The 22,220-nt window shown below is 50.0% G+C and overlaps 1 protein-coding gene across 7 annotated transcripts in view; it reads left to right on the top strand.

Moving 5' to 3' along the window:
* The window catches only part of KDM4A (lysine demethylase 4A), a 50,391-nt gene that overhangs the window by 7,786 nt on the left and 20,385 nt on the right, over positions 1-22,220 (top strand). For 2 of the 7 annotated variants that reach the window (XM_027108807.1, XM_027108805.1), the window contains 10 exons: positions 2,820-2,996; positions 3,622-3,797; positions 6,642-6,756; positions 8,763-8,956; positions 11,028-11,077; positions 11,801-11,904; positions 12,309-12,446; positions 13,159-13,409; positions 14,523-14,722; positions 16,012-16,394. In XM_027108807.1, coding sequence (XP_026964608.1) covers positions 2,859-2,996; positions 3,622-3,797; positions 6,642-6,756; positions 8,763-8,956; positions 11,028-11,077; positions 11,801-11,904; positions 12,309-12,446; positions 13,159-13,409; positions 14,523-14,722; positions 16,012-16,394 — 1,749 coding nt within the window. In that variant the 5' untranslated portion in view covers positions 2,820-2,858. Of the gene's footprint in view, positions 1-183; positions 235-2,819; positions 2,997-3,621; positions 3,798-6,641; positions 6,757-8,762; positions 8,957-10,787; positions 10,793-11,027; positions 11,078-11,800; positions 11,905-12,308; positions 12,447-12,780; positions 13,138-13,158; positions 13,410-14,522; positions 14,723-16,011; positions 16,395-22,220 lie in introns of those variants that run through there. The other 5 variants (XM_027108806.1, XM_027108809.1, XM_027108810.1 and 2 more) reach the window with 5 other exon arrangements.

Here is a 22,220-nt window from a genome sequence, read left to right as displayed (position 1 = left end):
GCTCTGGTGGGGGAGGGGCGGAGGGCGGTCTTCAACGGTCAGTGATAGGCATGGTTCTCGGTCAATGGGAGCAGGCGCTTCTGAAATGGGTCCTGAGATTGGCCCTTTCCAATCTCTTATAGCCAATGGACGTCGGGAAGGGTGGGCGGGTCTACTGGGCCTTATTTTCTTCTTCCTGCGGCCCGGACTCACTCGCCTAGGCGGCGGGGCCGGGAGGGGCCAGGCGTCTACGCGGTGAGCTTCGGGGACCTTGGGAGCGGGGGACTACTTTGGGAGCGAGGGACTACTTTGGGAGCGATACCCGCGGGAGCATCTGCGAGGGGAGGGGGCGGGAGTTTGAGGTGGTTGTTAGCAACAGCTCCCTTTATTGAGTTGATAAGTACCCGGCCTAGTGCTTAGCGTTTCGCTTGCATCATCTGAGTTAATCACAGCAACCCTGCCGGGCAAGGAGGTTGGGATCCCCATTTTACAGGAGGAGAAACTGAGACTCGGGCAGTTTACACAGCCAAGGTCACACAGCTAATAAATGGCAGAGACTGGATCTGTATTCAGAGTTGTTTTAATTCCGGGGCAGTGCTCTCTTAAACCAGTAGGCTTTGTTGCTGGGTTGGGAGAGGAAGGTGTCAGGGAATGGGAACTTTCCCCAGGAAATAGATTGAGGGAAGGGAATCCTAGGGTAGAAGAAAAGGAATGAGCAATTGAGGTAAGAGCAAAGAAATCGGTTACTCAACAGTTACTGAGTGCCTACTCTGTGCCGTGCATTGTTCTAGGTTCTAGGCTTACAAAGATGAATAAGGCCAGAGGCAGACGAAGCCCCATTAGGGGTTTGGGAGGCCCTACGATGGGCCCTAACACTGTGTTCACATGATTATGTGTCTTTATAAAATTTGCAAGAGTAAGATATTTTGTATTCTTTTTTTAAAGAGAGGGTCTTCAAGATTGCATAAAACTTTAGGTTCCTCTACACTCGGATCTGCCCTTGTAAAGGGCTTAGACTAAGTGGAGATTATGCTGTAGGCAGCACAGAGTAATGGCAGGAGCACTAGGAGAACATTACAGGACTGTGGGTAAATTTCCTGGTATGTAAAACAGGGCTTACAGTATATCTGCCATGCAAAGTTTGACGAGGTGCAGGAAAGCACCAGGCCAGGAACGCACTTTATTTTTGGTGAAATGGAACCCGGAGAGATGCAGGTACTGGGACTTGTCTTCTCTCCTGCCTGAGACAGTTCTACTCCATGCTGTCTTCCCAAACTTTTACTAGATTGTTGGTAGGTTGGACACAGTTTCCTCCCTTCTGATCGCTCCAGCTCTCAAGGGGACTCTTGGAGCTGAACTGCCATGGCTTTGGGACCCAGATTTGGGGGAATTGAGTAAAGAAAAGGACATATGGTTTTTGCTTCTAAACTGGCTTCTTTTAGCTGGTGTGCTTGGTTCTTATTCAGTCAAAATAGTCTATTGTGTTACCAGGCAATGGGGATGCACCCACTTAACTGAAGGCCTCATCTAAAAACAAAGTAGTATTTATTTCACCTCCAGTCAGTTATGAAGTTTGCCCTTTATTGCCAGTTTATTGCCTGTTTAAATTTTGTCCTTTGAGTTCTGGGTACAGTGCAATTGAACTAGTCTCTAGCTTGACTTCGTATAGCAGTGCCGAAACTGCATTTTGGTTTAGATATGAGAATAATTTCACTTTAGAGTTTTAAAAATCATAGCTCAGGCTACTAATATCAGGGTACTCTTTAACCCTTAAACTTTGTAATCTGGTAGCCAACTAACTTTTCTTAGGAATCTAGAATCCTGTTTTAAAGCTTTGCCCTAGAAGGGAGCCTGTAGATTGATTTTTATTTTAAAAAAATCTGGTTGTAGTATATTGAATTTAATACTTAGAAACAGTTAGCAAGGTGTGAATAAGGGAGCAGCTGAAAAGAGAAGGGGAAAATATGGGCGGGGCAGCTGCTTTGTTAGATGGGACCAACAACCAAATAATTGCAGTTTCCCTTTTTTAGCTGAAACAATGTCTCCATGTAAGTCAGGTTTAAATACAGGCAATTTTATACATTAGAATCCTTTAGACAGAACCTTTTCTGTCCCAGTGTGTCTTACTCATTTAAATGACCTGCCTAGAGGCAGATTCCAGGTGTGAGGTCTTACAGCTGCTTCAGAATTTCTTTCAGCACTGACATTTCCAGCATTCAATCTTAATTACATTTTATATAATTTTTTTTTTTTTTTTTTTTTTTGTGGTACGCCGGCCTCTCACTGCTGTGGCCTCACCCGCTGCGGAGCACAGGCTCCAGACGCGCAGGCTCAGCGGCCATGGCTCACGGGCCCAGCCGCTCTGCGGCATGTGGGATCCTCCCGGACCGGGGCACGAACCCGTGTCCCCTGCATCGGCAGGTGGACTCTCAACCACTGCGCCACCAGGGAAGCCCCATTTTATATAATTTTTTTAAACATTTTTAAAAATATTTATTTTTGGTTGCGTTGGGACTTTGTTGCTGTGCATGGGCTTTCTCTAGTGGCGGTGAGCGGGGGCTACTCTTCATTGCAGTGTGCAGGCTTGTCATTGCAGTGGCTTCTTTTGTTGCGGAGCATGGGCTCTAGGTGCGTGGGCTTCCGTAGCTGTGGCTTGCGGGCTCTGGAGCGCAGGCTCAGTAGTTGTGGCGCACAGGCTTAGTTGCTCTGCAGCATGTGGGATCTTCCCAGACCAGTACTCGAACCCGTGTCCCGTGCATCAGCAGGCGGATTCTTAACCACTGCGCCGCCAGGGAAGCCCACATTTTATATAATTTTATGTTCTTAATGTATTTCTTCAGATTCCTGCCTGACCAAAGTGACCTCAAAAAGGAGGGAAAATGGCTTCTGAATCTGAAACCTTGAATCCCAGTGCTCGGATAATGACCTTTTACCCGACTATGGAGGAGTTCCGGAACTTCAGTCGTTATATTGCCTACATTGAATCCCAAGGAGCTCATCGGGCTGGGCTGGCTAAGGTGGGGGACGGGGCCTTTGGGACTCAGGGTGGCAGTAAGATTTTTCCTAAATGAAGGCTGGAAGAACCGAGTTTTACTGAAAGGCAGGCTTGGTGGTAGTTGAATATTTGCTGTCCTATTTACAAGTTAATTCCTTTCGTTAACATCTGAAGCATCTCTTTTTAGGTTGGAGAAGAGCTGCTTAGAATGTTTAAAAGGGAGGAAGAGAGCAGTGTCCCAGGGCCAGCTGCTGTGGTGCTTCCATCTCTTGGTGGAGAAGGGTGTTTTCATCAATCCAACTTCTCTGGTTCTCGGTTTCGGTCTCATCCAGCACTCTGATAGTAATTTGGCTTCCCATGTGAACTTTCTGTTAGATTGAGAGAGAATCAACTCTTCAACCTCTTGTCTTGGTGCCCAGATAAGATTCTGAGGCTGAGAATTCCGTACCTTAGATCATTGCAACGAGGCAGCTAGTTGGTAGCAGAACTGGATCAGGGCTAGCATGACAGTGTGACTTGCCGTGTTTGGGTGAGCATGGTTAAATCCATGTGACTTTTTAGTAGAATCGGCTGTTGGCCTGCACACTTCTTGGACTCTGACCAGCTTGTCAGGTTTCTGATCTCTTTGTTTCTTGTGTTCCCTACAGGTTGTTCCTCCAAAGGAGTGGAAGCCACGAGCGTCCTATGATGATATTGATGACCTGGTCATTCCTGCCCCCATCCAGCAGCTAGTGACTGGGCAGTCTGGCCTTTTTACTCAGTACAACATACAGAAGAAAGCCATGACTGTTCGAGAGTTCCGCAAGATAGCCAATAGCGATAAGTGAGTGAAAACACATTCCTTCCCACCTGTCCTAGCATCTGGGACCTGATATCTCACGTGCAAAGCAGTCTCCAGGACTGCTGCCATCCCGCTGAAAAATAGTTTCCTCACCTCTAGTATCTGTCTCTCTGTCCGCTCTTTACATGGAAGCATTCCTCATCTCGGTACACAGTCACAGTCTAAACTTGTACATATTTTTACATAAAGTAATCCCATTGTTTTTCCTTCAAAAGTAGGATCATTTTCTGACTCTAATAATTTGCAAGGTTGCAAAGGGGAAACTTAGAGTTGGTTCAAGAGGAGCGTTGGCCGGATGTATTGATACTACCCACTTATCAAAAAGTGGCCTTCGTAGTTTAAGTTAATCTCTTCCGTCTGCGTCCTCCTGTCTTTAATCATGGCAAACTCCTCACTACCCCTACAGATGCTATCTCATTTCCTTTGTGACATTATCCAAATGTGAGTGAACTACCAGGCTGGTTGCTGTTTTCTATCACTCCATCATCATCTGTACATTCTTGCCTCTGTTGGAAACATCTTTGTTTAGGTCTGCTGTCTTCAGTTGTTTTTCTCTGCTGTTTTTAATATTTTGCTCTCATTACCTCAGATTTACAGAGAATAAGTTGTGTGTTCCCCTCATTGGGCTCTGACTAGTCCTTAATCCTCTTGCTTGGATCTTCTCCCTTCCCTTGTTACTTCTTCATTTTGTGGCTCCACAAGGGATTCCTCCCTCCCCCTTGCCTCTTCTCTTGAGCCTTTTTGGTCCACACATATCTTGGTTTCAGCCAGACTTTTTTTTTTTTTTTTTTTTTGCGGTACGCGGACCTCTCACTGCTGTGGCCTCTCCCGTTGCAGAGCACAGGCTCCGGACACGCAGGCTCAGCGGCCGTGGCTCACGGGCCCAGCCGCTCCGCGGCATGTGGGATCTTCCCGGACCGGGGCACGAACCCGTGTCCCCTGCATCGGCAGGCGGACTCTCAACCACTGCACCACCAGGGAAACCCCCAGCCAGACGTTTTTGCGGCTCTGCCGTGGAGGCTCGCAGTAGAGCCTCAACTTGCCAGGCTTCACACTTGGAGTGCTTTATCATCTCACATCAGGTCGCGCTCTTTCTCCGTCTGTGCTCTGCCTTCTTTTCCTTGACATAGCACAGTTCTAAGTGTGGGCTTCCAATTTTATTGGCAGCCTAACTCTTAAAGCATCTCTATTGCTGGCCAACCTGCTGTCTAATGAGGGAATCTGTGTAAAAGCCTGTTGAAGAAGTGTGCCATGCTCCGCAGATGAGAGGCTGTGCCGTCTTCATGTCTGCTTCCTAGCTCTGCGCCGTGCCAAGCACACTTGCTTTGTTTCACGTCGGGTTGGCCTCACTCAGGCCCCTGTGCTGTTCTTCCTGTCTCATCAACATATGGTAGGCCTTACCTTCTTTCAGGACACCTCTTTTTAAATCAGCCGGTCCTGTGTCTTTTCCCTTCATCCGAAATACAATCAATTCTTACCTTTGATTTCTGTCTGTGTGGTCAGCCAGCTTTAAGAAAACCCAGTAGGGTAAAAACCTAAACTTTTAAAGCAGATCAGTTGGAAGTAGAGTTATTTGTATTTAAAGGGTTTAGAACTTGAGAATTCTAAACTTCATGATTCATTAGTTTAACATCAAAATGTAAGGCAGTATTTAAAGTAAGATTTTTTTTTCCCCACTCATCTCATCTCCACACAGTTTCATTTTGGTCTTCCACTCCTTATCATGTTTTTTGGCCATTTGAGTTATAGTGTGCATTTTCAAATACCTATTAGGTTTACACGTTACTCTTTTTAAATTGTGTAGTAATTTTTAAGTGGTTTGAATTTTTAAAAGATTGTTTTGGGAGTAAGTTTTCAGTATGTGATTATTGAGCTAAAGAGTACAGATATTGGGCTTCCCTGGTGGCGCAGTGGTTGAGAGTCCGCCTGCCGATGCAGGGGACACGGGTTCGTGCCCCGGTCCGGGAAGATCCCACATGCCGCGGAGCGGCTGGGCCCGTGAGCCATGGCTGCTGAGCCTGCACGTCTGGAGCCTGTGCTCCGCAACGGGAGAGGCCACAACAGTGAGAGGCCCGCATATCGCAAAAACAAACAAACAAAAAAAAAGAGTACAGACATTTTTAATGGTATTATGTGGGGAGATATAGATAGATAGATAGATAGATAGATAGTGGTGTGTGTGTATTTGAGTGTGTGAGCATATGTATACACATGTATTTTGCTAAATGGAACATTTGATGTGCGGAAACCTATTTTTATGTTTTTAGGACTATTTTATATTTTTATTAAAATATTTGGTTTTCAGGCATGATTAGTTGTTGAATGTTAGCCACACTGCATAGGATGCTGGGAATGTAGCAGTGACAACTGAAGTTAGCCCTCTTGGAGACGCTTCCTTAGAGTGCAGGGAAGTAAATTCTTTTCCAGGGCCTCAGCTCTCCATGTGCTGGGTTTTGGTTGTCTGTGGATACATAGGGATTTGCAGTCTTGGTTCTCACAGGTTTGGAAGCCTATTTTCTCCCTGTGTGGCCAGGCTACTCCTGACGGGTGCAGTGTGTAGTTATAGTAGAGTCTCTTGAAAGAGTGGAGGATATCATTCTTAAGGAAGATGGGCTTACATCTTTGTGTATGTTACCTTTTTTGGGCCCAGAACGTTGAGGGAGTTACTGGGTACTGTATTGGAACCTTGAAGGCCAAGGTTATGTCTTGTTCATTTGAAATGTCTTGCTATCCCTGGAACAGGGATTGTGTCTCGTGCCGTTCATAATGCCTCATGTATTTAGTCCCTTATAAGTGGCTAACACTTTTTTTTTTAACTTTTTAAAGGTACTGTACCCCACGCTATAGTGAATTTGAAGAGCTTGAACGGAAATACTGGAAAAATCTCACATTCAATCCCCCAATCTATGGTGCAGATGTGAATGGCACTCTCTATGAAAAGGTGAGACTTCCTGGGATCTCTATGCAGCATTTTTGCGATTTTGTAATTTAATCCCATTTTCATCTGCCCAGCATGTAGTGGGCACCAAAAAGCTGTTTTGCTGAACGGGTGTCTGGACAAAGGAACGGCCCACCACCAGGTGATGGGCTGTGCTCACTTAATTGTGGGTAGTTTTGCATGTGACTGAATTTTATTTCTCCCACTCTACATGTGAATTGGATGATATGGTGTTTTTAGCAAGGGCTGTTAGAAGAGTCCGTGGGTGGTAGCTCTGATGAGTTCTAGAAAGGGTGGGATCACAGTAAATGAAATGTTGGGGGAGGGCAATGTAGTTTCTGAAGAAAAAAGATCACTGACCAATATAATGGAAGGGGTATATATTTAAGAAGAGGAACATATTTAGATTTGCAGAATCCTCAAACAAGATTCTGTAGCAAAAGCTGTTTTAACAAATTGCATTGGCTTAGGATTTAGTGCTTTTTGGCATAGAGAACAGCCTTAGATACGGTACAAGGAAGAAATATTTGGGACTGTTTTTTGGATGATTAAAAAATCTGTAGGGGGCTTCCCTGGTGGCGCAGTGGTTGAGAGTCCGCCTGCCGATGCAGGGGACATGGGTTTGTGCCCCGATCCGGGAAGATCCCACATGCCGCGGAGCGGCTGGGCACGTGAGCCATGGCCGCTGAGCCTGCGCGTCCGGAGTCTATGCTCCACAACGGGAGAGGCCACAACAGGGAGAGGCCCGCGTACCGCAAAAAAAAACAAAAAAACAAAAAAACTGTAGGGTGTTTTAGGGATTATCACTCCGATTAATTTATTGTTTTTGTAAATTATTTGAAGGAAGATGTTTAAAAAGTGGATTCCAGTTTTGTTGATGACAGCTTTTTTGGGTGGTGGGAAGTGAAGCTTGTAGGCATAAATCCAGAACGTACTTATAGGAAGTGGGCTCCTCGATGACCTTTACAACTCAGGATAACATTGTAGACTTTTTTTTTTTTTTTTTTTTTTTTTTTGCGGTACGTGGGCCTCTCACTGCTGTGGCCTCTCCCGTTGCGGAGCACAGGCTCCGGACGCGTAGGCTCAGCGGCCGTGGCCCACGGGCCCAGCCGCTCCACGGCATGTGGGATCTTCCCGGACCAGGGCACAAACCCGTGTCCCCTGCATCGGCAGGCGGACTCTCAACCACTGCGCCACCAGGGAAGCCCCCACATTGTAGACTTTTTACTGAAGACACTGCCCAGTGGAAATAAGGGCTGGATAAGTCACAAATGAGTACAGTTGATTGCCATGCTTTGTATTTTTTATGGTTTGACAGTACTTTGCTCTTTCGACTTAAGTTTCTTTCTTTTTCTTTTTTTTTAAATTAATTTATTTTTGGCTGCGTTGGGTCTTCGTTGCTGTACGCGGGCTCTCTAGTTGCGGCGAGCGGGTGCTACTCTTCGTTGCGGTGCATGGGCTTCTCATTGCGGTGGCTCCTCTTGTTGCGGAGCATGGTCTCTAGGTGTGCGGGCTTCAGTAGTTGTGGCATGTGGGCTCAGTAGTTGTGGCTGCGGGCTCTAGAGTGCAGGCTCAGTAGTTGTGGTGCACGGGCTTAGTTGCTCTGCGGCATGTGGGATCTTCCTGGACCACGGCCCGAACCCTTGTCCCCTGCATTGGCAGGTGGATTCTTAACCACTGCACCACCAGGGAAGTCCTGACCTAAGTTTCTTTAGCTTCTGTGCAAACTCTTCCTCTTGGGTTTAGAACAGGTGGCTGTCCCTCCTTTTTCATCTTTCATGTACTAGTGTTCAGTGTTGTTCACCAACTGGTGTTTGCCCTTCAGAGGTATAATGGCGTCAGTTCCAGTGGCAGCTCTGAACAGCGAGTGAGGGGTGCTGTGGTCTTCAGGGCCATGTAGTTTCAACATTATTCCTAATCTTTGTTAGGAGTGACAGCTCACCTGTGACCTGCTCTGTGATTGGTGGGTTCAGAGCCTCAGTTTATATTCAGTGTAACTTCCTCTGCAGCATGTTGATGAGTGGAATATTGGCCGCCTGAAAACAATCCTGGACTTGGTGGAAAAGGAGAGCGGGATCACCATTGAGGGCGTGAACACCCCATACCTGTACTTCGGCATGTGGAAGACATCCTTTGCCTGGCACACCGAAGACATGGACCTGTACAGCATCAATTACCTGCACTTCGGAGAACCCAAATCCTGGTAAAGTCGGCCTGCACTTGGCACTGGGGCTTCTCAGCTTTCATGTACCCAGGGAACACCTTGGAATCGGGCAAAATGCAGATTATGGTTCGGCAGGCTTAGGGTGGGACTGGTGTGTTACATTTTGTTCCGACTTTCAAGCAGTAAGGTGCTGTTTGAGCTCTGGTGCTCTCCCTGCCCTTGGGAGTAGCAAGCGTTAGCGGGCCGGGCACTTAGTACCACAGTATGAAAACAGAAAGGTGCCTGAGTGACCGAGAGCCATGGGCGCTCTCCCACTGTCTGGTTCCTTTTTCTGAACAGGCCTGAGGCATTTCTTAGAGGCAGACTTCCAAGACTGGAGTCACTTCTTCAGATGATAGAAAGCTTTCTTTTCCTCATGGAAAAAATATTTGGTGAGCAGCAGTGTGTGCTTTACTCACGAGGGGACGCAGGACCACTCAGCGTCCGCTCCCCGTTCCCCACCGAGGCCGCCGTCTGGCTGGGGAGAAATCAGAGAAAGCTCTCTCGTTTCTTCCTGCGCCCACCCGTCTATCTCAGCATGTTAGCGAAGATGCTGCCTTCGGCAAAGCAAAAGGCAGATGGGGTGCCCACCCTCACACCGCTAGGGGACTGGTCAGGAGAGAGAAAGTGGGAGAAAAGCTCTGATGGGGAACAGTGGTTGTAATAGGTTCACACAGGAAGGTGTGTGAGCATGGGGACTAGAGAAGGCTCCCCTGGAAGAGGTGACAGCTGAGCCGAGAGCTCGCAGGTGAGGCCGTGGCTGGGTGTGGTGGTGGTGGGTTCGGAAGGCGGACTGAGGGGAGGGTGTCTGGGTGGTTGTAACAACATGTGCAAAGACACTTGAGAGCGAGCACGGTGTCTTGAGTAACTAGAGGAAGGAAGTCCCTTGTGGTTTGCGTGCTGTGTGTGAGGACGGAGGAGTGAGGAGGCCGGAGGGGACACCGTGGCCAGGCCATGGGGAGTCGTGCAGACTGTATCTGTCTCCATTCCTTTCCGGTACCTTCAGTCACATCCTTTCCCAGGACTTTTCTTTTCTTCTGGCAGATGCTTTGCAGTTTCCAGTATTGGAAGGGGGAAAACCCTTTTGAGCCTGTGATTACCCCCTAACTACTGTCCCAGTTCCTTCCTTAGGTGGCTAGACTTCTAGACTCTAGCTTTTGTGTCTTCACCATGTTTACTCTGAAGTTCCCTGAAATTGGACTTTTTGTTCTCAGGTCAAGAGATTTTCTAGTTGCTATATACACTCTTTAGGTCATCTGAAGTGGTTCCTTTAGAGACTTCTGTGCAATGTTGCCTGATGGATCACAGAGTCCTTTAGGTGACAAACATTTTCCTTAGCTCCTCATCTGTTTTGTTGCATAACAGAGCTATTTGGGATGGGAAGGTTTTGTTGTGGAATCATCTTCAGAATGCATTGTAAGTGTAAATCAGACTTACCGTGAGTTCCCGAATATAAAGCTTAACAGTTGTGCAAAAGTTTTAAATAGTCCTCTATGTGTTTTTTATTTTTTCTGTTCAATTTTTAATGAAGGGCAATTCCTATGGTGTCTAGATACGCACGGGGGTGGAGGAGTGAGTGCTTACTGGATAATCGGTACACGGTTGTGGAGACAAAGGGAAATGGGCTCAGCACATAGGGGCCAGGTCTCTGGTAACTGATCCGTTGTCACCTCGTTTCCCATCTTCCTCCCTCTATCTCATCCCAGTTAGGCCTTTCAGGCTCTGCCAGGAGCACTTTAATGCCATCCTCCTCCTTTTTTTTTTTTTTTTTTTAACTTTTATTGCATGAACAACATTATAAAGGAGAGCAACATTGAGTGTGTACCCTAAATCCTGGTTCATGATAAATATTCAATAAATGTCTTGTTAAATGAATGAATATAAAAGATAAAATCGCTCACACTTCTGCGTGTGCTCTGCCCTCCTCTGCCCAAACAGTCTAATACTTCATTTCTCCAGATCCCTATCTGGTTCTCGTGGTTGAGAAGTTGAAAAGTCTGATATTTCAAGCTGTCCTGAAAGGGGAGACGAGCCCCTCTGCTCAGCAGCTGATGCTTCTTTGTGTTTGCAGGTACTCCGTCCCGCCTGAGCACGGAAAGCGGCTGGAGCGCCTGGCCAAAGGTACGGGGTCCACTCCGCTTGCTGGGTCAGACCTGCCTGTGAGCTGCGCTCATTGCTCTAAGGTGTCCACTTGCTGTGGTCCTTTCTCAGGCCCACATGTGGGGAGTGAGCCAGACTGCCAGATTGGTTACATATCAGAGCGACTAAAATCAGAGCCTTTTCCCACTTTGTCTTGGGAAGGGACTTAGTAAGTCTTAGACTGTGTTTGCCTCAATTTTATCATGCATGGGTTTATTTGACTAGGGATAGTGTATTGGTCATATTGGGTCTGGTTCTTTTGCCAAAAACCCAAATCATCAAGTCAAAGTTGAATTTTATGCTTTGGTTCTTTTAAGTGGACGCCAATAGATTTGTACCTCTACAGAGCCTATTTCACAAGAGCTTGGGTCCTGTGTGCTGTAGTTGTGCTACTAACAAAAGATTGAGGACCCCAGTGAATGGAGAAAGGCTCTAAATTGTGTCAAAAGTCTTTGTGAGAACAGAGGCACCTGGGGCAATCCCCCAAACAGGATTTGATTACCCATGTAACAGCCTACACAGGAGGCAGCGCAGAGGTTCATTGTGGAACCTTAGGATTGACCTGAAGCTAGAAGAATATGTGGAGATCACATTGGTGATTCATCCTCCTTATCACGTAGATGAGATGCGCGGTGTGAGGTGACTCCAGGGTCACAGAGCCAGCGTGGGGCTGTGTATTAACTGTGCCCGTTTTCAATTAAACAGGCTTTTTCCCGGGCAGTGCTCAAAGCTGTGAGGCTTTTCTCCGCCATAAGATGACCTTGATTTCGCCTTTAATGCTGAAGAAATACGGAATTCCCTTTGACAAGGTGAGCGGATTTCGCACACAGCAGCCCTTGGCTTACGCGGAAACCACCCTTGCTGGCGTGTGTTTCACAGAGGAGCTTTATTCTACTTGATTCTCTGTACCAGGTGTGGGCCAGGGCTAATCTGTATCATCGTTTGATCTCGAAGCACTAAGGTGGGCTACCCCTTCCTGGTGCCAGAGGAGGGTCAAGCCCCCTTGAACAGTGTCATCTGGAGGAGTCATTAATTATAGTCATGGTGTCTGATGTGTAGAGACTTTGCATGTCACAGAAGACACCAGGTCCCCAGTGGTTTTGTGACCCAGCCCTGGCCACTGAGCTCAGTTGTAGCAGAGCTGGAGCGCAACTTCCCAGGTCTCTAGACGCCTGCCGTTTGCTGCAGCTGCTTCCCGTCTGCTTTTGTTCAGGTGACTCAGGAAGCTGGAGAATTTATGATCACTTTCCCTTACGGGTACCATGCCGGCTTTAACCATGGCTTCAACTGTGCTGAGTCCACTAATTTTGCTACCCGGCGGTGGATCGAGTATGGCAAACAAGCTGTGCTGGTAAGTCCGCTGGGTTTCCTTCACAGTAACCGTGTCTAAAAATGACTGGTTGAGCCAGCCAACCTTCTTAGATACACCGGCTGGTGATTAGAACATTTCTTTGAGCTGCTGGAATTCAGAAGCAGAGTGGCGGGGAATGTGCAAAAGTGCCAGCATCTTGTGTTCACAAAGAATTTTAAAAGATCTGTTCCGATTTGAGTCGTATAAAATGAGGTTTCCGTGCTTGAGTCCATTGAGCATTAAAACTACACCTACACACTGTGCTAGTGCTTTCTTTAGCCACTCTGGGATTTCTCTGTTGAGGAGAAATCTTAAGGGCTTCGTTTTACATTAGGGAAGCAGCAGGGCTGGACGTTTGGCTGGGAGTAGACTCGCTCCTGTGGTCCTGGCTTGGATAGACAGCAGAGGGAAGGTGGACGTTGACCATCCAGGGTCTAACGCTGAGCCTCATCTCTAACCGTTCTCCATGCGCCCTAGTTAGCGCCCAGGTTGACTCGCCCCAGTGCCATGTGTCCTCCACCCTTTTTTCCCTGCTTCCTTTCATGTGTGAAGGCTCTGCAAGGATGTTATGCCCTCAGCCTGTAAACCCAAACATTTCAGCCTTAAACTGTCTTGTGTCTTTTCCCATTCGGAGGGAGGAGATGGGAGGAGGGGCTCGGGGGAGGAGCAGGGCAAGTGTCTCACCTGGAGCTCCTCTGGCACCTTGCCACAGTGCTCCTGCAGAAAGGACATGGTGAAGATCTCCATGGACGTGTTTGTGAGGAAGTTCCAGCCAGAAAGGTACAAACTCTGGAAAGCTGGGAAGGACAGCACCGTCATTGACCACACTCTGCCCACGCCAGAAGCGGCCGAGTTTCTCAAGGAGAGTGAACTGGCCCCGAGAGCCCGGAAGGAGGAGGAGTGCCCGGAGGAGGATGACATGGAGGGGGTCGAGGATGGAGAGGAGGGTGACCTGAAGAGGAGGTAACCCTGCAGCCCTCGGGCCCAGCTGCCTGAGGGAGGCGTGTCTGGCAGCTCCCGTAGCCTGCCGAGAGGCTGCTTCTGAGTGGGGTGTTTGAGCACAGCTGAGGGAATGTTTTTTCTTGGTACAGGCCCCAGAATCCTCAATGAGGTGTTCAGGCCCTTCCTCGTGGCTGCCACCCAAGGGTGGTAGCACCGCTACATGGGCCGTAGTCTGCTGGAGCAAGGCTCACGTGCGTGCGAGGGCATGGCTCCCTCTGAGCCAGAGAAGCCAGTTTTCTCACTGCCATTTGAGGGCTTTTAAAAAAATTAATTAATTTATTTATTAATTTATTATTATTTTTTTATTTTTGACTGCGTTGGGTCTTTGTTGCTGTGCATGGGCTTTCTCTAGTTGTGGCGAGCGGGGGCTACTCTTCGTTGCGGTGCGCAGGCTTCTCATCGCAGTGGCTTCTCTTGTTGTGGAGCATGGGCTCTAGGTGTGCGGGCTTCAGTAGTTGTGGCTCGCCGGCTCTAGAGTACGGGCTCAGTAGTTGTGGCACGCGGGCTCAGTAGTTGTGGCTTGCGGGGCTCTAGAGCGCAGGCTCGGTATTTGTGGTGCACGGGCTTACTTGCTCCGCGGTATGTGGGATCTTCCCGGACCGGGGCACGAACCCGTGTCCCCTGCATTGGTAGGTGGATTCTTAACCACTGCGCCACCAGGGAAGTCCCCATTTGAGGGCTTTTTGAAAAGGAGACAGTAGTGAAGGAAATGAGACTCACAAGGGCAGGGGCCAGGGTCCTCGGTGTCTGAGCCAGAGGATCTGTCCTCAGGAGAGTTTCTCTTGGGCTGTGTGGGGAAGAAAGGAGGAACATTTACCGGGGACCTGCTGTACACCAGGCGCTCTGCCAGGTGCTCAGCACACCTCTTCTTAAGCCTCACGTCAAACCTGTGAAGGGGGTGGTGACATCCCTGTTTGCATTTGATGGAACAGGCTCAGGGAGGTGAGGTCCCCAGTCTCAGGTGGCACCGAAGTGTGAAGCAGGCTCTGGCCGTTGAGTTGGGTTGCGTGGGGAGGTGTTTGTGTAAGCGGATGTTTACTGGGGCTCTTAAAAAGTTTGCCCTCCTCCTTGCAGCCTGGCCAAGCACCGTATCGGGACAAAGAGGCACCGAGTTTGTCTTGAAATCCCACAGGAGGTGAGTCAGAGCGAGCTCTTCCCCAGGGAGGAGCTGGGCTCTGGACAGTACGATATGGCGGAGTGCCAGGCTGCCCTTGCTCCTGTGAGGCCCACCCACAGCTCCGTGCGCCAAGTTGAGGACAGTCTCACCTTCCCAGGTGAGTTGGTTATGGTATTTTTCCCCACAGCCCTAATCATTCTTTTCTGTGTTGGACGCCACATCAGTGCGGGGTCACAGATGTGACAAAGGGGAGGCGGGTCTGTGAGCAGATGGTGTGATGGGAGTGTGGGAAGCGCTTTGGTTGGGGTCACCCAGGGCGGCTGAGGAACATGGGGGAAAGGCCCCCGCCCCCGCTCTGCCTGGTGAAGTGCCCGTGAATTAACTCTTGCAGAGTAAGCAGCGATTTTCCAGGCAGACAGACTGGGGGAACATAGAAGGGGCTTTCCGGATAGGAGGAGCAGGGCCCAGGCCCGGAGACGTGCACAAGCATGAGCTGCTTGGGGAGCTGGCAGTGATTTCCTGTGATTTGAACAAGGGGTGGGAAGGGTGGGAGACAGGTGTGTCACAGGAGCGACCTGAGAAATGGGATGAGACGACGTGGGGACTGCCAGCCGCCTGAGCGTTTGCTCATTGGGAGGCTTGAGAGGCCGTTTGTATTTTAGGAGAGGACAGACAGTGTGGTCCGGTACAGTGTTTGAAAGCATTCACTAGGACAGTTGTTGAGGACAGATGTGTTAGGAAGGGGCTTGTATCAGTCTCGGGTCAGGTTTGGAGGATCTCTGCGTTGACAGGACCTTGGAGTGTCTGCTGAGAGCCAGTCAGCACTATGGACTTGGACCCTGGGGCCCTGCTGCCTTCTGTTGAGCCGTCTTTCTAGCCCGGCTTCTCTGGGTCTCTGCTGAGCTGCAGGAGACTTCTGAGGAAGTGACAGCTGCTACTTAACTGAGTGTCTGCTGTGTGCAAGGCTGTGCTCCCACCTTACACACAGCAATCTTATTTAAGAACCCTGGAGAGAGGTGGTACCGTCCTTAAGTTACAGAGGATGAAACTGGAGGCCCAGAGAGGCTAAGCAGCTCGCCCCAGATCACACAGGGACCCTGTCGGTGGTGGAGTCAGAGTTCAGAGCCAGGCCTCACTTGCTGCCCATGTTCCTTGGTCTTGTCACTCTGCCTTTTTTTTTTTTGCGGTACACGGACCTCTCACTGTTATGGCCTCTCCCGTTGCGGAGCACAGGCTCCGGACGCGCAGGCTCAGCGGCCATGGCTCACAGGCCCAGCCGCTCCACGGCATGTGGGATCTTCCCGGACCTGGGCGCGAACCCGTGTCCCCTGCATCAGCAGGCGGACTCTCAACCACTGCGCCACCAGGGAAGCCCCACTCTGCCTTTCTTGAAGTTCAGAAGCACAAGAGAAAGTGGGCTCCGTCCATTGTGTCTGTGTGTTTCAGATTATTCCGACTCCACCGAAGTCAAATTTGAAGAGCTTAAAAATGTCAAGCTGGAAGAGGAGGAGGAGGAGGAGGAGGAGGACCAGGACCAGGAAGCGGCCGCCTTGGACCTTTCTGTGAATCCAGTTTCTTTTGGGGGTCGCCTTGTCTTCTCAGGCTCCAAAAAGAAGTCATCTTCCAGCCTGGGCTCTGGTTCTTCACGGGATTCTATTTCTTCTGATTCAGAAACCAGTGAGCCTCTGTCCTGCCGAGCCCCAGGGCAAACGGGAGTCCTCACTGTGCACAGCTACGCCAAAGGGGACGACAGGGTCACCGCAGGAGAGTCATGCACGAGGAAGAAAGGGGGCGCCACCAGGAGCATCAACGAGCGGGAGCTGGCCGAGGTGTGGGCGCTGGGTGGGGTGGGGGGCAGGGGGCCTCCTGTGTTGGGGAGGGAGGTGGTTCTGAGGCTGGGCTGCCGCAGAGTCCCAGATGGCAGGAGAGACCCTCAGGATGGACTGCCAGTCTGCAGTTGTGTCAAGCAAAAGCCAGGTGGCAGTGGGTCACCTCAGCTTGTTCTTTGCTCGGAGTTCCTTTCTCTTATCTCTGGGACGGTTGTTCCAAAGAATTGCCTCGCAGCCTCCGTGGCTGCCCTCGGTGGATCTTCAGCTGAGTTGGGTGCATCCTCTGCCCCTCCTGGCCTTAGGGGCCAGGGTTAGAGTGGCAGTGGTTGTAGGGTTTGAGGTTTGGGGTGAGGTGGCCTTTCTTAGCCTGGACTCCCCTGGGAGTTCTCCCTCTACTCCCCTCTTCATTCTTCCCCTCCTAGTATAACACTGCTAACGCAGCATCGTTTTGGAGGCCAGGATGAACTCCAGAGCTGTAACCGTGGACCTGTCTGTTCAGGCTTCCTCTCAGGCCACGCAGTTGTCAAAAGCTCTGTCTTTTGTTTGTTCTGTGTAGAAAGGCGTTTGGTGGGTCTGAGTGGGATACAGCAGGGCCACGTTGGGTGCAGCCGACTCAGGCCTGCCCTGAGCGACCTGCTCTCTCCCCAGCCTCGCAGCCTATGGGTAAGTTGCAGCCCAGGCTGGGGGTGGAGTGGGGTCACTGGCAGGTAGTAGAAGTCAGCACAGACTTCCCTGTTCCCTTCCCTTCACCTTTGGAAAATTTATCGTCTAAAAGTTTTTATTACGAAACATTTTAAAAGTATATGCAGATAGAATACTGTCATGAGCTCCACGTGTGCCCTTGTTATTTCTTCACGTTAACAATTGGCTTGTTGGCTTTATCTTTTCTTTGGCTGAAATACTGACACTTAAAATCCTCTAGTTTTTCCAGCGGTGCCTTTCTGTGGTTGGTTTTTCCCCTCGTCTTGAACACCCGATGTCGTTTTTCTTTCTGCCTTTGAATCTCGGGCTCAGTTTCTGTAGACCCCCTTTCTCCATGTGAAGGTCCCCCTTCCCTCTCACACGGCGTGTGGGTATCCACCGTACACCACCGTGCAGCCTTCTCGTTGCCTCTGATCGCCGCTCCCTCCGCCCGTCCTGTGGCTGCTTCCACAGGAGAGGGCTCTTCCGCTTGGAAAGCAGAACCCCTTAGGTTCCCTGTGGCCGCATCCCAGCCATCCTTCCCAAAGCTCTGTGCCCTCTTGGGCATCCTGCTGTCTCTGCAGGCCACGCTGTCCTTCTCTTGCCCTGTCCTCCTGACTTGCTTTCCTCCAGCTGCATTCACAACCACAGAAGCCGCTAACAATAGCAAGGACTTACTAGACACTTGAATGCGTTGTTCAGACCACATGTTACTGCTGAAGCAATCTTACCACAGTCAGGTTTTTTGTGGCTTTTTTTTTTTTGGTGGTGGGGGCAATACATGAATAACAGACATCTTTTTTCCTCCCCAATTAGGAACCAGTTAAGTTACGGATACAGGAGGCGGGCACATGGCACTCAGAATGCCACTTCGTTGTTTTTTTTTTTTTTTAATTAATTTATTTATTTTTGGCTGTGTTGGGTCTTCGTTTCTGTGCGAGGGCTTTCTCTAGTTGCGGTGAGCGGGGGCCACTCTTCATCGCGGTGCGCGGGCCTCTCGCTGTCCCGGCCTCTCTTGTTGCGGAGCACAGGCTCCAGACGCGCAGGCTCAGTAGCTGTGGCGCACGGGCTTAGTTGCTCCGCGGCATGTGGGATCTTCCCAGACCAGGGCTCGAACCCGTGTCCCCTGCATTGGCAGGCAGATTCTCAACCACTGCGCCACCAGGGAAGCCCAGAATGCCACTTTGTTACCGGTTAAAATGGTTGAAGAGAGTGGCTTCTAACCTGTGGCCGAATGGCCCTGCCACTCATTTTACCCTCAATTACAGATGACCCACCTAGTCACAGGTGGCCCTGGACGACTCAGGCCCCTCTCACAGCGGCAGAGAGTTTCCCACTCACCTTCTGTGTGTTGTGCACACAGGAATGCACTCCCTCTGCAGAAGGCAGATGCCAGGAAATGAAAGCCAGGACTCCTCCCGCGGAAATAGGCTGGGAGAGGAGGCTTCTCTCTGACACGCCTCTCTCGTGCAACCCCTGCTCCAGAACCGTAGCGTGTCTTCCTGGTTCTTGTTTGTTTGTGTGTGGACCTCTCAGCTGCAGCCTGATGGTAATAACTTCTCCGCTCGGTCACCTGCCATCTCTCCCACCTCTCCCCTTGACGTGCTGGCGTCCTCTTCGCTTTACTCTGTAATGGTTTGTACGTCTGCTCTGGGCTAGGACTGTGCCTTCAGGGAGCTCATAGTCTAGGCAAATAGATGCGAGCAGGGAATTCTAGTACCTGGTGATGAGCATTGTAGCACAAGTGGAAGGGTTAGCAGCTCGGCCTGGGGTTGGGGTGAGGAGGCAGAGAGACAGCAGGGGAAGGAGCTTAGCGGGAGCATGCTGGGAGGATGGGATGAAATTGGAGCGGAAATCTCGGGGAGGAGAGGGTTCTGTTTGGTGCTGGGGGCTCATGCCAGGGTCAGAGCAGGTCGGGGGTCCACAGTGGTTTTGTTGGTCTCAGGCATATGGGATGAGAAGGCCTTGGGAGGAGCGGGTGGACTGTGTCAGGAGCCGGGTCCTGGAGTTCTGAGGCTCTTTGACTTGAGAGTCGCGGTCGGGGGCAGTGGAAGTTTCCCTGCCATGTGTTTTTGGAGATTGAAGATTTCTATAACACATTTTTTAATACACAAAGATGCCTATGGCATAATACAATGAACCACAAATACTGATCGTCTAGATCTAACAGTTGTCAGTGTTTTGCCACATTTGCTTCATCTGTCCTTTTTTTTTCTTCTTCTTCTTTGTGGCTGTGCAACTTGTGGGATCTTAGTTCCCTGACCAGGGATTGAACCTCTGGCGCAGTGAAAGCGCCGAGTCCTACCCACTGGACTGCCAGGGAAGTCCCCATCTGTCCTTATTTTATTTGCTGAAGTATTTTATAGCAAATGCGGATGTCATGTGATTTCTTCCCTACTTCAGTGTGTATCTCTAAAAAATATGGGTGTTTTCTTAATCACCATGCCGTTTTATACCTAACAAAATTACAGAAATTCTCTAGCGTCATCTAATACCCAGTTCACAATCAAATTTCCCCAGTAGTCTAAACAAAATTTATTTTACAGCAGGTTTGTTTGAATCAAGATTTAATTAATCTTACATCTTATGTCTGTTCATTATGTCTCTTAAGTCTGCCTTAATCTAGAGCAGTGCCCCTCTGTCCACCTGCCACTGACTCACTCAAAGAAACTGTCAGTTCTTTTGCCCAGTGAAGCGTTTTTTAAGCTTTGCATTGATGTCTTGGAAGATCATTTTGGAAGGAGTATAAAGGTTTTTGGGGGAAGAAGGAGGCAAAATTAGAAACAGCAGAGGTTCCCTTGAAGATGAAATTATAGATGATTTTCACTTCCTGCATTTATAAATTGTCTGAATACTTTTTATGAATACGTGTTACTTTTATAATCAAATACTGCTCCTTCAGGACAGGAGGAAAAATGGTTTGCAAGAGGGAAATCAGTTGGGAACCTGTACCTTTAGTCTGAGAGGTGGTGAGGACCCGAGCCGTGAGGTGCTGGCAGGGGTGGATGGAGGGGGCTGGGGTAATGACTGCTTGGAAGGTGGGAGCGCGGGGCCGGGGGCTGGTGTGGGGTGAGTGGGAGGACAGTGCAGGGGTGACCTGGAATTCTGGCTCGTGTTACTTACCGGATGGACAGGGGTGTATCGGTGGAGGATGGAGGTGGCAGGAAAAGGGAAGGGGGTTATTTGCGTGTGACTCAGGTGTGAGTTCAGCCTGGGGCATGCTGAGTGCGACCTGCTTGTGAGGTAGGCATTGGAGACGTGCATACACGCACCTTAGGTGGGTAGTTTTGGGAGTCACCTTCACCTGGAGGGTGTCGGTGGGTGTGGGAGAGTTCGCCCGTGGGGCATGTGGAACATGAAGAACAGTTTTCACAGTGCGGGTGTTGGCAGAGGGCCCGGGAAGGAGAAGGACAAGCAGAAGAGAGCAGCCAGAGGTTCAGGAGCTAGGAGAGGGTCGTGTGTGCAGAGCCGGGGAGGAGAGGGTGGAAGATGGTGGCAGCTGGCCCAGTGGGCCTGTGTTAAAGAGGGGCGATGGGACATAATGAGGGCGGGAGAGGTGGGGAGCTCTGACAGGAGGGGTCTCTAGCAGAGGCGGGCACAGGAGAGGATGGCTGCAGGTGGGTTTTTTATGGTGGTAAAATATACATGACATAAAATACCACTCTAGTCCTTTTTTAGTGTACAGCTCAGGGGCCTTAAGTGCCTTCGTATTTTGTGCAGCCATCAACAGGCTGCAGGTAGTTTTGAGGTGGGAAGAGGCACTTGTCTGTCCTGGAACAGTCCGGTGCTCATTGGGGCCCAGCTCCTTTTCAAAAGCCAGTATTCCTGGAAACCTCTCGTTGCTTCTCAGCTGCGTCCCTTTCTCCTTCCAGTCCCTCCAGCACTTCGCTCCTTGTCTAAGACGCTGTCTTGGTCTGGGTGCGGTTGTCACAGGCGGGTGAAGGTGCACTTCTAGGAGCCAGGTACTGGGCCACATCCAGCCTCGCCTCTTGAGGCACTGGCGTGGTCCCCGGGGCCTGGCCCAGGAGCCTCTGTAAACGTGGGTGGGCCGAATGGAAGTTTAGCTCCAGTAAGAAGCTGACTTGAGGGTTGATTGATTGGGTGGGATGGCAGACTGACAGTCAAGGCTTGGGCAGAAGCTGAGGCACTCTGCGTGTCCCTGGAGAGGTCTAATAGCATTGTGTCTATATCTGGAAACAGTTGGGTTTTGAAGAACACCCTTGTGGGCCCCCTCCTCTCACTTTGAGCGTCCCCCAAGGTGTAATTCGGGCCATCTGCTATTCAGTTAGCGTGCTGCCGTCTTGTGTCAGGGGCCATGGTAAAAGGGCCCCTGGTGACTGACTGCTGAAGCACCACCGCCTGAGTCTTCACAGCAACGTGTCTGCTGCGGAAGTTCTTGTTAGTTCAGGCTGCTTTGAAAAAGTGAGTTCCCTAAAGAAGGAGAGAGAACACTTGGTTCTTTGTACAGAACAAGCCCCGTCAAGAACATTGACTTTGACCTGGCAACCCACGTGTCGGGGGTAACAGAGAACTCGAGAGAGCCTGGAGCTCCAGCTCTCTTGCCGGCAGCGGCCTGGGAGACCTTGCATGCCATCCCACCCCATCCTCACAAAGAGCTCTGAGGGGCAGTGCTCTTTGCCCCGTTTTATTACTGGGTTGCCACTTGCTCGGGCTCACCCGGCTCAATGGTTGAACGAGGATTTGAACCCAGCTCTTTCTGTTAAATCCTGTGGGAAGTTAGAAATTGGAGTACGTTGCAGGGAAAGGCAGCACTGTGAGGAACTGGAGGAGGAGTATTTAGCCAGAAGAGGGGAAAAAGTGGGAGGATGTTCAAATATTTGAGTAGATCTGACCGCTTTGGTCAGAGGCAGAGTGATGGTAGCAGAAAGGGCAGACTTAGACCCTGGCTGGGTTGTAAGCCCCTTACGGTTAGAAATCCCATATCACCATGTCTGCGTTGCTGCAGCACCAGGCATGGTACGCTGGGCATATCTGCTGGGCTCGCAGGAAGCCCTTTGGTTAAACAGATGTGGACAGAGGCGGCCTCCTCCTTTCCCGAAGCCAAGTTCTGGGATTCTTGGTCCTGACCCCTCTACCTCCTCCAGTGCTTGCCTGTGAAATGATTCGTCTCCACCTCCTACCCCA

The sequence above is a fragment of the Aethalodelphis obliquidens genome, unplaced genomic scaffold, assembly GCF_003676395.1.
Source record: "Aethalodelphis obliquidens isolate GAN/ISIS:26980383/991018 unplaced genomic scaffold, ASM367639v1 scaffold9, whole genome shotgun sequence".
In the NCBI taxonomy this organism is placed as follows: Eukaryota; Metazoa; Chordata; class Mammalia; order Artiodactyla; family Delphinidae; genus Aethalodelphis; species Aethalodelphis obliquidens.
This window is presented reverse-complemented; position numbering and strand designations above follow the sequence as displayed.